Source organism: Volvox carteri (assembly GCF_000143455.1).
Source record: "Volvox carteri f. nagariensis unplaced genomic scaffold VOLCAscaffold_29, whole genome shotgun sequence".
In the NCBI taxonomy this organism is placed as follows: domain Eukaryota; kingdom Viridiplantae; phylum Chlorophyta; class Chlorophyceae; order Chlamydomonadales; family Volvocaceae; genus Volvox; species Volvox carteri.
In genome coordinates this window covers 1,492,025-1,509,584 of record NW_003307572.1, presented here as the reverse complement: position 1 = coordinate 1,509,584, position 17,560 = coordinate 1,492,025, and the positions used below count along the sequence as shown (strand labels likewise).

At 53.8% G+C, this 17,560-nt stretch overlaps 1 protein-coding gene across 1 annotated transcript; it reads right to left on the bottom strand.

Annotated features, from left to right (window-relative positions):
* Positions 1 to 6,754: 6,754 nt before the first annotated feature.
* On the bottom strand, positions 6,755 to 15,663 carry VOLCADRAFT_93125 (uncharacterized protein; the record flags this gene model as incomplete). Its single annotated transcript, XM_002952348.1, has 9 exons — positions 6,755 to 6,958; positions 8,853 to 9,186; positions 9,487 to 9,512; positions 10,116 to 10,499; positions 10,744 to 11,486; positions 12,297 to 12,471; positions 14,262 to 14,535; positions 14,949 to 15,145; positions 15,475 to 15,663. The coding sequence occupies 9 exons, from the start codon at positions 15,661 to 15,663 to the stop codon at positions 6,755 to 6,757; spliced, it is 2,526 nt and encodes an 841-aa protein (XP_002952394.1).
* Between the last annotated feature and the right edge of the window lie 1,897 nt (positions 15,664 to 17,560).

Below are 17,560 nucleotides of genomic sequence, written 5' to 3'. Positions count from 1 at the left end.
CAGAGCTGGAAGAGCGCAGGAAGAGAAATAAGTGCATGCGTTGTGGGGATGGCCATTCGACGGGGGTTTGCCCGTTGTGGCCCAAGAAGAAGTAGGGGGTTGCCCAGGTCGCTGAGGAGGGGACTCCTCCTGGGTTAGAAGTAGGGACCGAGCTGCCTGCCATGCGGGCTTCCAGGGCACTGCTGCCCTCTGTGTTAGCGCAGGTTGAGCGAGCTATTGGACGAAAGCTGACGTTTGATGCTCGTTCTGCGAAAAGTGACGGGGATGCTTTGTGTAATCCGCTTGTACCGCGTTCCCAGTCCCTCTCTGCTAACGACCTGCGTGGGCATACGGTTCTCTTCCTCCCCTCTTCTATTTCAGAGTTGCAGGCGCAGCTGGCTGCGTACCACCTCTGCAAACGTCAGCACTCAGAAACTGCAGCGTGCGTCATTACTCCTACCCACACCGCAACCTGTGCTTCGGTCCTGCTGGCCGGGATGCAGCGCGTTCTGCAGTTTAGTCCAAGGACACCGCTGTTCAACGGGCTCGATCTGGAGGGTCGGCCTGTGCCGTTTCCCGGGTCAACGTCTGCCTTTGACGTTTGGTATGATCCCCCGCGACCCGCTGTTGCTTTGCGTGACACTTCACCTCGTCTTTCGGCTTTTCTGCTCTCTCCTCAGTCTGCTGCTCTGCCAGGTGCAAGGGTGCCTCTTGTCCAAGTCCGCGTCGTCAGCGATACTCTGCTCGCGCTTGCTGATTCTGGCGCCAGCGACGACTTTATCTCTCTCTCTGAGGTGAAGCGGCTTGGGTTGACGCCTAGTGCCTGTTCCTGGTCGCATGTCACGCTCGCGAATGGGGATAAGCAGGCTATCTTAGGTCGGGTTACATTGCGTCTTTCGGTGGGACCTTTGCATTTGTCGGTGCATCCGTACGTGTTGCCTGAGTTGCCTGCTCCGGCCACGTACATCTTAGGGTCCTCTACGTTCTCGCGGTACGGGGGCGTCCTTAGTTTCGAGTCGTGCACCCTGCGGTTGCACAAAGGGACTCTCGTTTATAAGGCGCCTTTTGTTACCGTGGAGCGTGATCCTTCCGAACAGGGTACCTCGCAGTCGGAACCGCAAGTTCATTACGCCGTAGCCGCGCTCTGCCAGCACACCACCCCTCAACCCATAGGTCGAAAAGCTGCAGTTCGACTTATTCGCAAGGGCGCACATGGTCTGTTAGTTCGGCCTAAACTGCAACTGAACGCTGCCGTTACCGCTACTGACCCGTCGGACCCTGAGCTGCAATCCCTGTTGAACGAGTTTTCCGACGTTTTTCAGGAAATTCCAGGGATTCCTCCTGTTCGGCCAGTCGATCACACGATTCCTCTGACTCCTGGCGCGACTCCGGTGACTCGTCCGATGTACCGCCTGAGCCCTCTGGAACTCGACGAAGTCAAGCGCCAGGTTACCGACTTGCTGAAAAAGGGTATGATCCGCCCTAGCACTTCTCCCTATTCTGCCCCGATCCTGTTTGTGGGTAAGAAAGATGGTAGTCTACGCATGTGCATTGATTACCGGGGATTGAACGCTACGACGGTTAAGAATCGTTACCCTCTCCCGCGCGTTGACGACCTGCTTGATAAGCTGCGCGGGTCAGCCTTCTTTAGCTCGATTGACCTCCAGCAAGGGTACAACCAGATTCGTATTTCCGAGTCCGATATTCCGAAAACCGCGTTCCGCACCCCGTTTGGTCACTTTGAGTACACGGTCATTAGTTTCGGCTTAACTAACGCTCCTGCTACTTTCCAAGCCGTTATGGACCGTCTTTTTCATCCTTTCATTGACAAGTTTCTGATTGTGTATCTTGACGATCTTCTGGTCTTCTCTAAGACGCGCGAGGAGCATCTGCAGCACTTGCGTTCTGTCCTCCAGGTGCTGCGGCGTGAGAAACTATACGCAAAGCTCTCTAAGTGCCATTGGGCGCAACCCCAGGTGGAGTACCTTGGCCACATCGTCTCTGCCGACGGTGTTCGGATGGATCCCCGTAAAACTGCTGCTGTACGGGATTGGCCAGCGCCCACCTCTCTGCAGGAACTTCGTAAGTTCCTGGGGTTGACGAACTATTTTCGTAAGTTTATTGCGCGTTATTCCGTGATAGCTGCGCCGCTAACCAACCTGACTCGTAAGGGTGCGTTTTCGTCGCCAGCCGTGTGGACAGCTGAGTGCCAACAGGCTTTCGATGCGTTAAAACGTGCAGTCGCCGACGACATCATCCTCCGTTTTCCCGATTACTCGTTGCCGTTCCATGTCGAGGTAGTGACTGACGCTTCTCTTTACGGATCCGGTGCTGTTCTGTTGCAGCAAGGCCGCCCCGTGGCTTTTACGAGTAGGAAGTTTTCGGGCGCTGAAACCCGTTACACCACCGGGGAACAGGAATTACTTGCCGTTTTACACGCTTTAAAAGAATGGCGTTGCTACCTGGAAGGCCGGCCCTTTACGCTGAAAACTGACCATAAGCCCCTTACGTTTCTCCAAGGTGTGCCTTCGTTAAACCGTCGACAGGCTAGATGGATGGAATATTTCGCGCGGTTTAACTTCGACTGGGAGTATCTGTCTGGCTCGTTGAATGTGGCTGACGCTCTTAGTCGGCATCCTTCGCTGCATTCTGCCATCTTGTCCGTCACAACTCGTCGCACTGCCTCCTTGGAACGGTCGGTTTCGGCCTCCGACCTGTCTGCGTGTATTAAGGCTGCTATTGCTACGGACCCTTGGTTCACTGACACTAATAATACGGGTCACCTCCTTTTTCAAGATGGTCTTTGGCTCCGCAGGGAAGGCTCTTATCGTCAAATTGTCGTTCCTAATGACGACTCCCTGCGTCGTGAGTTGCTTTCCCGTTTCCACGACGGTCCGTTGGCGGGGCACCCTGGCTGCACACGGATGGTCGAAATTCTTCGGCGTTCCTTTTGGTGGCCACGGATGGCTAAGGATGCCGAGAATTACGTCCTCTCCTGTGATTCTTGCCAGCGTAACAAGTCTATCTCTGGTAAGCCCCACGGACTGTTACAGCCTTTGCCTGTCCCTGCGACCCCTTGGGAGAGTGTTTCCATGGACTTCGTTGTGGCGTTGCCTAAAACTGAGGGGGGATATGACGCGGTGTTGGTCCTGGTCGACCGCCTGACGAAAATGGTTCACCTTGCACCCACCACGTCATCCTGCACCGCAGAGCACACTGCACGTTTATTTTTTGATAACGTTGTGCGTCTGCATGGTGTTCCCAAGTCTGTCGTTTCGGATCGTGGGGGTCAATTCACTAGTAAATTTTGGGACGCACTGGGGAAGTTGGTAGGTATGCGCATAAACCTTTCCACTGCCTACCACCCCCAGTCCGATGGCCAAACCGAGCGAACTAATCGGACTCTAGGTGATATGTTACGTAACTTCGCGGGTCGAACACCCTCTGTCTGGGATACCTGCTTGACGGCGGCCGAATTCGCGATTAATAATGCCGTTAGCCGTTCGACTGGTCAAAGCCCCTTTTTTCTAAATTACGGTTACAATCCTGTTCTGCCTGTTTTGCGCGAACTTGACGTAAACGTCCCCGCGGCTAAGACCTTTGCCAAGTCGTTTGTGTCCCGACTGACAGAGGCTAAGGCATGCCTTGACTCAGCCCAACAGCGCGCAGCGGACTACTACAACAAGTCCAAACGGGACGTCACCTTCACCAAGGGCCAACTGGTCATGCTAAGCACCAAGAACCTGCGTTCTCTGGCCGAAGGTTCCCGTAAGCTGTTGCCTCGCTGGGTTGGGCCTTACCCTGTTGTGCGCATGGTGGGTTCGGTTGCCGTACAACTTGAACTCCCTCCTGAAATGCGCGTCCACCCTACTTTTCACGTGTCCTTAGTCCGTCCATATCGTGGGTCTGTACCCATCCCTGAAGCGCCTGCGCCTCCTGCTGCTATAGAGGCTGCGCCTACTACTTGGTTGTCCGGTAGGCAAACCATGTATGCAGTGGAACGAATTTTGGACTATCGAACTCGACGCGTGGGTAAGGCTAGGCGCAAGCGCACGGTGCACGAATACTTAGTCAAATGGGCTGGGTATTCGTCCGAACACAACAGCTGGGAACCGGCGCGTAACTTCACCCCCGACCTCAAACCATTGCTCGATGCGGCTCGTCTTCGCGCGCAATCCCAGGTGGTAGCGCGTTAGTTATTATTACTAATTTTGTTTTGCATAGCGATCCGTGTGCGACGGGGACGTCGCCTTTAGGGGGGGGGATAGTTGTTGTATCCTGTAAAGGTTTTCCGCAACGGTTTGGGCGCCGAAACCTAACTGCTGGTGGTTAGCTCGTCCACTCCAATTTACCAAACTCCAATATTACTAACTAACAACCCGTCAATTCCGCGGTTGGTGCTTACAGGTATTAACTAATACTGATATTAGTTTAATTGCGGCTACTGTTAGCTGCGGCGGCTAAGCGACTACTGTTAGTCGTCCGCCATCTAAATGCCGCACTGTTGCGGAAGTCCATGGGCGCCGGCGGATCAAACGACTACTGTTAGTCGTCCGCCATTCAAGTGCCGCACTGTTGCGGAAGTGCATGGGCGACGGCGGCTAAGCGACTACTGTTAGTCGTCCGCCATCCAAATGCCGCACTGTTGCGGAAGTCCATAGGCGCCGGCGGATCAAACAACTACTGTTAGTCGTCCGCCATTCAAGTGCCGCACTGCTGCGGAAGTGTATGGGCGACGGCGGCTAAGCGACTACTGTTAGTCGTCCGCCACCTTAATGCCGCACCACTGCGGAAGTCCATACCTACGTATGGGCGGGGGTTTTACTTACGTAAAGCTGGGACCTGCGTCCCAGTTTCGTCTGACCGAGCGAGAGTAGTTCCTGCGAACTATGGCTTCTGGATTCGGCGCCGCCCAGTCGTACTGGGAATCCTTATCGGCGCGAGGCCCAAGTGGAGTCACTGATGACTACTTATTCAAGACACTTGTCTCAATCGGTATCTTTCGATGCCCCCATTATGTGGTTGTGTCGTCTGAAGTCTACAACATACTACACATTCGGGCGAGTGACATTTACGACATCAGGCCAGAGATAGTGGCCATGTACCTGATGCACGTCTACCAAACCGCGCAAGCGGATGAAGTAGGTCCGGGTCGCGTCGTGGGAGCGAGCGCTGCTATTGCCTGCCATTTCTTTCTCGCGGGCCGCCCCTCACCAACGGAGCACCCAGCATGCAACCTCGTTCGGGACCTGGGCAGGCGCACACTGCAAGGGAAGAAGCTGCACAGGGAAAGCATGCAACCAGAGCATGTCCGCATGTTGGCCGCTCACTTCGCTGGGCTGGATGCCTCACTGCCAGACCTGATGATGGTAGCGGCCATATCGGTTATGTTCGCGGGTTTCCTGAGGTTCAACGACCTAGCCCACATCTCCGTCAAGTCCGATCTGCTCACCCTGCACGACACTCACATGGCCATCACACTGCCTAGGTCCAAAACGGACCAGGAGGGCAAAGGGCAGACCATCCGGATCGCGCGCGTGGGGGGCGTGGCCTGCCCAGTGGGCTTGACAGAGAGGCTGCTGGCGCTTGGTAACTATGTCCGTGTCCCCAGTTCCCCCGTGGAGGATGTGGGTCCACTGCTGTGCAGGGTTAAGGCGACATAGCAAGGCCACCAGCTGCAGCAGAGGACCAGCTCTGTTCAGTCACCGATCCCCAGCCTCAGCTATACCTCCTTCCGGGAGAAGCTCGCTGCCATGTGCAGTGCCGTGGGCATCAAGCACGGCATCATGCCACACTCCATGCGCATCGGGGGAAACAGCGCGGCAGCAGCCAGAGGGGTATCTGAAGAAGCCCGCAAGGCCCATGGTCGCTGGAAGACGGACGCAATGGTGCAGCTATATACCCGGCTGGAAGACGATGCCGCACTGGAAACCACGCGCAACCTGGGCCTCGCCTGAGTCAGAGGGCCCCTCCTGCTATCTTTTCTGTCTGCAGTAGTGTAAGGCCCTTGGCAGCCCCGGTTTCGCCTCGCCCTGTCCTATCCGGCACCCCGAACGCAACCGTACAGCAAGCCATGAAGGCTATAGGACATAATTGTAGCTTAGATGCGACAGGAGCAAAGCGAGTATAGCCTCTAAGCTAGGTTATGTACGGCAGCCGTATGGCTTGCTGAGAATTCGAATTTACTATTTCAGCTGACAGCTCCATAGTTCCGGCATTCTGCCTACACTATTGGAGCTTATTATTGTTGCTCTCACTCCCCCCCCCCCCGCCCTCAGTGTCCCTCGTTTATAAGCGGCAGGCTCGGCCCAGTTGGAGACCGGCGATTAGGCAGTCCCCTCGGAGCGCCAGACGCACAGCTGTACAGCGATTACCGCACGGCAAATAAGTGCCTATAGAATGCATGTTGTGTTTCATGCGTATGAAGGCTCATTGCGTAAAGCATTAGGTGTCCAAACGCACATCAAACGCATACAGTCCACAACGCAATCCGCATGCAAACAAATGTTGCGTTTCCAGCGTATGAAGGCTCGTTGCATCAAGTTTACTGCGGCCTAACACACCAAACACACACCAAACACACACGATTTACTTTGATTAATCACATGACATAACAATTCACATGCGATGTTTTATGTGTTGGTCGCATACTCAGTTCGTTAAGCTATACGCAGTCTCATGAGAGAATAACATGCTTGGCAGCACTCAGGGGGCCCTTCCACAAACGAGATCGCATCAGGTGCAGCCCTACATCGCACAACAATTCATCATACCATCAATAGATGCCAGAAAGGCGGCGGGACATGCCGCAAGCGAACATGCACGCAATTAGACCCCCGCTGGCTGTGAGGCAGTTGTGGGGACATGCCTGGGAGGCTGAAAGGGCTTCCGGACGCATAAATCGCACCAGGCGACATCGTATGCCGGACCATCGATGCATGATGCCATCAACTAGTTGCCAGAAAGGCGGCAGGGAACGCTGCATCCAAACACGCACACAATGACACCCCCGCCGTGAGATGCGTCGATGGCTGTGAGGCAAGTGGGGACATGCCTGGGAGGCTGAAAGGGCATAAATCGCATCAGGAGCTATCGTACACTGCAACAACGATGCATCATACCATCAACTAGTTGCCAGAAAGGCGGCGGGGAATGCGGCTTGATCAGTCATGCTCGCTATGTTATTACGGGGTGGTTAAGCTTCACCAGTGGCCTCCTTCCCGAGGCAATTCCCTGCTCTCCCCTGCTAGAGGGGCACCCTAAGCCATTCACCCCATCCGACTTCAGAGTGTACTCTTTGAGTTTGGCAACTCACCTCCAGCATCAACCCAAATCTAGCGGACCAACGGCGCCTCAACTTAGTTCCTGGTCAGCTCGCGAGATTATTTTATCACGTCCTACACCGTCCACAAGATGGGGCCCCACCTACCATTTCATCACCTCTCAAACACCCGAGATGTTGGCAGGCGGACGGATTTGAACCCGGGTCGACCGGGAGCAGAAGTCAGGCCTTAACCTCTGTCATGGGGAAGGGATGTAAGGGCATCCTCCTCTCGGATGGGTCGAACTACTCCCAGTGGCTCGGCGACTTCGGTGACTTCCTTGCAACGTCCAAATTGAAGATTACATCAACACCCGTCGCCTCCGGGCTGCAACGCCCAAGACACCCTGGAGGAGGACGCACAGGCGCTCAGCTACCTGCATCTGTCCTGTGAACTGCCCATCAAGCAGTTGCTCAGGAATTGCCAGACCACTCTTGCTGCCATGCAGCTCTTACAGCAACAGTTGTGTTCTGCATCCCAGGCCCAGCTAAGCCTGTTGGAGCCGCAGAAGCAGCTGAGCATGCGTGATGGGAAGACGACCGCTGACTTCGTTCAGCGGGCAGAGCAGCTCTGTAGCAATATAATCGTGGCCGGCGGCCAGTGGGACGAGAGCACGATGCACCACACCATTCTCCATGGCCTGCCTCCGCAGTGCACCATCACCGTCGAGTTCACGATGTATCAGCTTAACTTAACGAACCCACAGCTCGTGCTCATGCTGCGTGAGAAGGAGAACAACCTTAAGACCCAAGCAAGCAAGACCAGCCTGGTGGGATCTGTCAGCCCTGGCCGTGCCACCAGGGGAGTCGGCAGCACCACCGGTGCTGCAGGCGCCGTGGGGTCTGGTGACACCTGCCGCTACTGTGGACAGCCTGGTTACTACATCTGCGAGTGCCCCCTTAAGCAGGCGGACGAGTTCGTCGGCCTTCACCGCAGCAACACATCCGAGCAGCTGCACACCGCCGGCAACGTCAGTTGAGGCAGCTGCAACAGCCACCGTGACGGTGGCGGCAGGGGCACTGGCAGCAGCAATGGCGGTAACAGCGGGGCCAACGGAGCACGTGAACATGGCCGTGCTTGATGCGGCAACAGCCACCGCAACGGTGGCGACACTGCAGGCGGCAGTGGTGGCAGCGGCTCAGGCAGCAACGGAAGCAGCTCACGCCAGAGCCGTGCCACAGTGCTGGTCATCGACGGCAGTGGCAGCAGCTCACGAGTCATCCTCGACTCAGGCTCACCATACCACCTCACGGGTGACCGCTCCCTGCTGCACAACCATGTCCCCACCGGCACACCATGGCTAATCGAGTGGGGCAACAGCCAGCCGGCCGATGTCGTGGGAACAGGGAAGCTGCACCTGCATACTCGCTAACCAGGAACTAAGTTGATGCGCCGTTGATCCGCTAGATTTGGTTGGATGCTGGTGGTGAGTTGCCGAACCCAACGAATACATTCTGAAGATGGGGCTCCCAGTAACGGAACCATACACGGCAGCTTGCCGGCACCATCAGCAGTACTGCAGGTAAGCACGGACAGAACTTCTTCATGCACCTGTTGCATCTGCTGCTGCTGTAGCCACACATGGCTTTGCCAGCGAACCACACCAGCCTGCCAGTACTCCATGGCGTGTATCGACTCCCACAATGCTGCATAAATGGCCAATTCAGACACATCATCCTCTTCCATCATCGTTGTAGTAGGGGTACCATCAGCTCCTGTACCTATGTCACTGCCGTTGCTGATAACAATGCTTGCAGCCACATCATTAGTGATGGTGGAGTGGGCCTCACTGAAGTCCGCTTCTGAACCATCACCACCACCTCCTTGCCGGATAAGGACACTGCCGCTGCTGCTGCAAGCGCTGCTAAGACCCAGCAGCTTGTCGCTGGTGGAATCACAAGCATTGTGCAGACACGCCGTAGCTTAACTGGTAAAGCACCACCTTTACCGGTGGGAGTTGTGGGTTCGAATCCCACCGGCGTCACCATGGGTTGTGAGACTTGTTCACTGAAATGTGTCAACATATCTGAGGCATTCCTCAGGGCAACCCGTGGTGTATGTGATGACAAGTCCATCACCAGAAGGCTTGGCGCCGAGGAGGAGGAGGAAATGGCTGCACAAGGTCAATGGAGCTGTCCAAGCAAAGTACCTACCAAGAGGCTGCTGTAACATGGCTAGGCCGAACCTCGCACGAGCCTTAGATGGTGACCTCTACGAGGGGTGCGGAATCCCCCAGCGGGTGAAGCGGGTCGTAGGGGGCTAACTACCCTCCGCCAGGACAAAGCGCAGGGTGCTGTGTAGAGTGCAGTAGTGTAAGGGTAGGGAGGCGGTGCGACATGCACGTGGCCTGAAGTTGTAACAGGAGCACCAGACTCCGGCAGGTTGCGATAACTGGTCGTATTCCACAGCGACAGTGTGGCGTCCTCACCAACGATAGGTGGAACTCTAGGGTGGAAAAGGGCCCGTAGAGGTGACGCGGTGGGAATATAGCATATAGGACTGACTAGGTGCAGACCTCAGAGCGTTCCCCCCTTAACACACGCCAGGTTGAGCGGACACCGGTGTAACAATAATAATAATAATAATGTGCAGACACTGCTCTGCACCAGTGCTCATGCGGTGGATTTGGCTGGTTCCTGTTTGACTCGCACAGCCACTCTGCTGACCTGTCAAGTTGCTGAGCTGCCTGAACTGTCCCTGGGGCCAATGTGATTGTCGTTTCCCTGCCGACTGACTGAGCCGCTGGCCTCGATCCACTTGGCTCAAACCGGATCGTTGCCCCAAGCCTGTCTGGTAGCTTACCAGACGACTCACCGCGGTAAGACTGTACCGCTGGCCCACCAACTGGCCAACCGGAGCTGAGGGTCCACTACTCCAAAGCACACGCCGCTGCACAATGCGTGACCTGGTTCCACCGCTCGCCACATTGCTGCTGACACTGGTGACACGGCCACTGGTGTTGGCATCGGTATCCAGCGTGGGATTGAATCTCACCACCGGCGTCATGACGACGGGTTTCCCGATGGGTACAGGCCGGTACTTGGAACAGGTGAACTCTCGTCCCCCTTCCCGTCCAAACCTTGAGTGTCCCAGGTACTCGAAGCGCCGATGTCCTTGGTAATCCAAGATACGTTGCGCTATCAATCCACACATTTTGTTCAATTGCTCGTCCCCCAGCATCCAATCATTATTCGAGACCTGCACGGTATGTTGAGGGCTAAGTAAACCCTCGATCATGGTCATTCAGGGGTCTGTCAAAGACAGTGAAGGGGACAGGGCCAACCAGCAAAACCAAAGTCCTTTGCCATTAAGGACAATATTAGACATTTTGTACTGACCCGTGCAGTCCATTCCTGTTGTACTCGGGCTGGCCTGGCTAACTCAAGATGTCACATGCACTTAGCACCTAGGAGCTCTCTTCCAGAAGGAACAGCTTTCACACCTGTGACCGGTTGAGACGATGTGAGCTAAAAGATATGATCAGTTGGTTCAGCTCAAGCCGCCCGCGGGAGGACCTGGAAACGGATGCGCTGGAGGGAAGGGCAGAGGCAGCACCTTGGGCAGTTTGCCACTTCCTAAGTCGCCTTTGGCCATGGAGGTGTGTGTGGCTCAGGTTCTGGCTTTCACTCCCCCTCTTGCCTTGGCCACGGGTCTGGACCCCGGATCTATTCGGTTTATCTCCCCCTTGTCGGTCCTCCCAACACGCAGCCTCCTCTGCATCACCACTGCTTCTGGCACTCCAAAACCCTCCATTTCCAGTGCCACTGCCGCCACTACCACGGTTAGGCCAGCAGCCATACTTGTCAGCCTTCAACACGCCCCAGCAACCGCGGCCACGAGAGTCATTGCAATCGGAGTTGGCGTTGCTGCCACCAGTGTTGCTGCCAAAACTGGGACCGGTACCTCCCCTTTCACTTTTCTGCCCATTCCTGGCAGTGTTCCCCTCCCCGCAGTGTTCCCCTCCCCCGCCATCGCGGCTGGTGGTGATGCCGATGGCAGTGGTGCTATCGCTGCCGGGATCTGGCGACTCAGCCCAAGTTGTGGCGGCTCCACTTTCAGTGGCTTCAGCAATGGCGGCTGCAATACGGCTACTCGTGACAGCTGTGGGATCGTCTGCAGTCGCCCGTCGCACAGCAGTCTCCAGCATCTGTCGTACCCCCTCAAGATCCAGGTAAGCTTTACCACCTGTTGGCGACGGAAAGAGTACGACGCGAATAGGTTTCCATTTTTGCGGCTGTATATCGACACCAGCCAGGGCTCCGTCGGACTACACGATGAAGCTGCCGATTAGTTAATGGTGGTTGGCCGTTGCGATAAGTATGTCCACGCAACAGCTTGCGTGACCAGCGGTGCATGGCAGAGGCCGCGTCCGGCAGTACGACAAGGCAGCCCTATGGCATAAAATGGGGGGTAACCCCCCCTTAAGCGTAACCCAGGGTGTAGGGTTAGGGGTTACCCATGTGGCTATGTACGAAGGGAGGTGGGTAACCTAACCCCGGGGTAGGGGTAACCCCTTACCGAGGGGTAACAAAGGGGTCGGGGTAATACACTACTGATGGGTAACAGACAGGGTAACCCATGTTTACATTCACCTGCACCTGTCTCGTCTGTCTACACACGCAAACATACATGTCTTCACCAATCACTTGTGAATGCCCAATTATCAACATTGACGCACCAAAACATGCCTTGTGTAGAAACCTAGACCTAAGGATAAGGCACACAGCTGCAGCCTAGATGCAAGGAGGAGGACGAAGAGGCGTACATAGGCAGAGCAAATTGGGGACCGCCACCAGCGAGAAGCCGCCAGTGAAGCCAATAAATATTCCTATCAAAAGGTCCAGGCACTTACCGCCGCTCCGGACCCAAGACCTAAAACTCGCGGACCAGCCAACGGGCGGCAATGTAAGCTTACATTACCTTAAGGTCAGCCAGTAGCTTAAGTGCCCCGTCCCGACCTGCTACTTCCAGCTCTACGCACGACCTATGCAACACTATCCAGAGTCTGCTCGTTTTCAGAGCAGGCTCTCCTAAGAGCGTCGAAGGTCTTGGGCAGGAGATCCGACACCCCGAACACGGTCACACCCGGCGAAGTGTAAGGCACCCTCAGGTAAAAATCCTTGGATGTCACTGGATGTATTGCTAAATGAGGTGCACCATAAGTGTGGGCCTGTGCTGCAGAAAGACAGTCAACGGTCTTGTTGAGGTGGTCCGCGCGCGTGAACGCTAGAACGCCACCATTTTTGCCGCCATACGCAACAGTATTGCAACGTGGATTATATGTGTGCATTGTATCTATGGTCAATAGGAACAATGCCAGCAGTGAATATGATTGACTGAATTCGTGATAGTGGTCATCGCTTATTGTAGCATGTCCGTCTATGTAAAAGACCAGACTATATGAGCTTACAAGCTAATTAGCTGAGATTCAGCTTGAATGTGCTTGTCAGGAGTATCAATGGAGGTAAAGCAGCATGCACATATGCGTACGACCACCCCCGGCCGGTAATATGTCGGCCGACCTCAGGACTGACTGCCTGATGTTTCACAATGACGACTATTATATAACATTGGGTGACAACCAAAGGCATCCATTTAGTGAAGACCTGTCGTCGACTTGCGTGTGTGCTGCCAGCATTCGCCCCTTTTCCTGTACTCATCTACAAGCCAAACAGGCCAAGACATAGGTACTTATTGCTTATTCCTTGCGTGTGTGATGCTAGCATTAGAGACCTTAAGGTTAAAATGGCAAACGATGCTTCCCGAGATACCACGATACTGTAGGTTGCTAACGTTTACATTTTTAAAAGTATCCTTAAGCGGAATTTACGATGTGGGAAGCATATAAGACGAGTAGCCTATAGGCCCATACATATGTCCATAGTCCAGGGCAACGGAGGGGTTTACCCTGGGGCCGTGTTACCCCTCCTGCTGGGTAGGAACTTACAAGGGGGTTACCAAAGGGCTACCGGGGGTTGAAGATGGGTAACCCATGGGTTACTGACCCAATCAGTGCCTTAGGGCAGATGTCCTCCCAAATTGTTGTACCATACAAAAACTTCCAATGGTTTCTGAGTTTTCCGAAGGTGAAGGCCAGTAGGGTATAGAAAAAGTTGACAAGCACAAGGGACACAAGCAACACTTGAGACATAATTACCAAAGCAATGCCCAAGTACTAAAGCGGATTGCCGTACCATTTACCATAGACGCCAAGCCGCCAGGTTCAGCCATCCGAAGGGGAGCATGGCCAGAGTCGTTGGGCGGACAGGAAAAGAGGGCAGTTGGGCAAGGCAGGGCGCATTGTGAGCATAAGTTTGGAATCCTCATTCTCGCGCAAGTCCAACTAACACATGCAACGCAAGCCACAGTACTCCCGCGCAACACGCTACAGCAGTGAATGTTTTCATAAATTTTTAACATTTGCAGCCACATTAACAAACTGAGGAACATGCTGCCGATATGATGCAGGGCAAAGGCAAAAGTCGAGACGAAGAAAAACGGAATGAGCCGAGAAGGAACGGCATGGGCCCCCGGGGGAATAGGAGGACAAGGAACGGGCTGGCCGACACAAGAAACAGACACCGTAAAGATTACCCACAAGCCAGCCACACTGAAACCAGTCACACGGTGGCCCGCCAGCCAGCATGAAACGGCGGCATTCCTTTGAATATGAACAGGTTATTAAACACATATAAGCACCTGATGATATCCCCAAAGCCCGTGACCCTACGCACATGCTGTAGCCCGGGGCCTGCCTAGCAGGACGGGTTCGGGGTAAAAGATAGGCCGGCGTGTATATGGACTATATGGCGGGCATACATGTGTACGGATCCACAGATTCCGAGAAGCTGCCGGCCTTGCAACCCAATTGGGTACTATCCCACCACGTCCGCCACACAAGCCCCAAAGAATCAACAACACATCCCATGACCCAATATTACACCAAAACCCTGCACCAACCTGCACCGTTGTGAACTCCATATTCCGGGGCACGATGGTATCAAGGTTACGCAGGATGGACCGGCCCACCAGGAGCCCAAGAGTGTCGCTCAGGGCGCCATCCAGGTTGCTCATTTCCTCGACGTGGATACCAAGCTGACACACTTCCATGACCGAAAACATGACGGCAATGAGCAGCAGTATGATCACCAAGTGTAGTACGGCAGGTACAGCGTTGAATAGCGTTCGTACCATGATGCCGACGCGACCTTGAAAAGCCAGTGTGGACAGAAGCCTGGTCAAGTATGTAGGAGAAGGAAGTAGGAGACAAGGTTGGGATGTTAAAAAAACGACGGAAAATTACCAGACACTTCACCACACACGGAGACGGAAAAAATAAAAAAAACAAATCAAATCCAAGCGCGACAACCCGGCGGATGGATACATCAGCGCCATCTAGCTGTGCCTCCTTCCTGTGTGGCGCTGCAGCTCCCTTATTCACCCTTACTTGGCAACGTAAACCTTTCCTCCTGAGACACACAGAGTCGCTTACCCTTTTTGCTTGTCACGCACCCGGGTAACACACACACACACACACACACACACACACACACACACACACACACACACACACACACACACACACACACACACACACACACACACACACACACACACACACACACACACACACACACACACACACACCTGCCGAATAGCAGCACCAACGTCATTGCCTGGATCATGCCGTAAATTGTCCACATGCGGGATAGTCCGTCCGTGTTCACAAGGACCTCCGCCAGTGCCTCCCAGTCTGCAGTCCCTGCGGGGTCATCTGGCAGCAGGTACCTGCCCGGGGTCCTGGAACTCGAGGGCAGTGACAGCCCCAACGAGTTCAGGGACACCTGAAGCAACAAGAGGTCATAGCGCAGTGCAGGACAGCGTGTGATGCGGATGGGAAGGAAGCAAAAGGCAAAGACGTGTGGGCCAGCATAACGAAATGAAGGGAAATTGGTTAACAGCGGCTGTTACCATTGAGAGCCAACGGTTGAGTAGTCAGGCATCCGTACCCTGTAGCGTGTACCGCTTTGCTCCAGCACAACGTATTAGCACCCGCTTCCGCACTGTAGTAGCTTTGCCACTGAAAAAACCTCTCGAGATGCTGGGAACATGCTCTAGCGTATTATGTATAACTGGTTTGTGCCGTACTGTCTACGACAGCTACTACACGTACCTTGAGCTCTGCGCTCTGGCTGGGCTGTAGCACATCCGGATTTGTTTTGAGCGGCAGTAGCCAGCGTGCCCGGGCGCCCTCTATGTCGTCGTAGACCCGGTAGTGCTGACGCGCTGAGAATACGGCAGCCTTCTGTACCATGAATGCCGTATATACAGCGCACGCCGTCACCAGCATCACACAGACCATCAGATCCACGATGAGGTTGCTGAAGCGGTGCCATTTCTGTTCACATGAGAATTGGAGCGGCGGGCGCTTAAATGAGCCGGGTTTTGGCTAGCTGATTGTGAGCTCCTAGGGGTTTGCTGATTCAGACGATTTGGCACAAAAATGTTTCCTTTGATGTGGCCTGGTAGTACCTTAAAGCCATCATCTGCTTTTTGCTCGTTTTGTGTTCAGGGCTTTTAGGCCCGGACTTGCCTGTGTTTCGTGGGTCAAAGACTTTACATCATTTGAGAGCTGGTGTGCGCTGCCTTTGGTGTGCGCTGCCTTTGGGATGGCTTGTTAAACTGAAGGCGTGATCAGTGGGCGTGTGTTGGGATGGGTCCACCTGGCGGCGCTCACTCCCATCCTGCAAAACTCTACTCCTAAGCGCCACACCGTCTGCCCCTGTACTTCCCCTCCCTACGTTACGTTACGTTGTTGTCTCGAGGATTCGGTGTAAGCCCCACCCAACTACGTCTGTATTTTTTCGGGCATTGTATAGGCGAGATATTCGGGAAAATAGGTGAAAGGTATATAGGCCAGTAAGGTGTACACGTATTATACGAGACTTAAAGGCTTAGGCATAAGAGGCGCATGTGTAAGTGATGGCCTAATATACGATCATGTATGGCATAGTATTATAAGTACATTTTTACATCATAACCTGTAGCAAGGGATGTTTAGGCTATGCGGTATACAGGTATGTATACACTTGATGTTGTAAACGACATTGCCTATATAGACGCAAGTATACATGATTCCCTATAATAGGACCTGTACAGGCATCGCATAATAGGCTTTTCTTTCGAGTCACCCTTTGGATACCCAAGTCATCGCTCTAATCGATCGCGCGACATCCGCACTACCTCACTTATTGCATCGTTATCCTTGCAGTGTCTATAGATTTAAAACGGCACACTTTATTACCGTGGCTCGATCCCGGGATCTCACGTGAGTATTGGTCACGTCTTACCGGTAGTACTTAACGCAGAATGTAAAGTAAGGGTTGTTCCAGCTTTTATACTTAGAATCTAAAGGGCACTCATGAACATCAGCTGCGTTAGCCTGGCTTGTCGTCCATGCGGCAGCCTCTGGGCAAATGGCCCAACTCCATTTGAGTTTGCTGCTGGCTGCGGCCAAGAAACATGCAATGCAACCGCCATATGATCCCTAGGTGTAATTGTTTTGCATACAAGTCGACGTAGATACCTCCTGTGACCGCCGTACAGGAAGGAAATTTTCCGGTACGACAACATGTGAGGTCCAGAACCGAACACAAAAGCAGGAATCACCATTCAGAGCGTAAACGTCGCCGTCCATGACTTATGCATATGAATTCACGTGTTCTCTTCGCGTTTTTCTCCTTCTTCGTAAGGCCAACGCGTCGACCAACGCACATCTTACACCCGTCTGGTCCAGAGCCTCTATAGCAATAATATTGACATAAACATAAAAGTCATTTATGAACATCTGCTACGTTTGTCTAGCATTGTCGTACCGGAGGTTGGGTCGGCAGCAGACCATGAACTTCTCGCCTAGGAAAATACTTAGCGCAGCCGAGAAACATAATTTAAATCTGTTAGTTCATCCCATTGGTCTTAGGGTTGCCTTCAAGTCGACGTAGATGCCACCTCCTGTCACCGCCGTATCGGAATGCATTTATCAAGCAAAAGACCCGAAAAGATTATAACCTTGCAGAACTCATTTCAGTGCTTTTGGAAAAGAGGTTTAGACCTTGCCACCCCGGCAAGCCAGAAACTAGTTTCGGTCGCAAAACTTTTGTATTTTCAAAGCATACACACGCGTGATACCTAAGAATACGAGAATTATTAACAGTTTAATACTTGTGGAATTTCGTAGGCGTTTGCGGTGCAACTGGCGC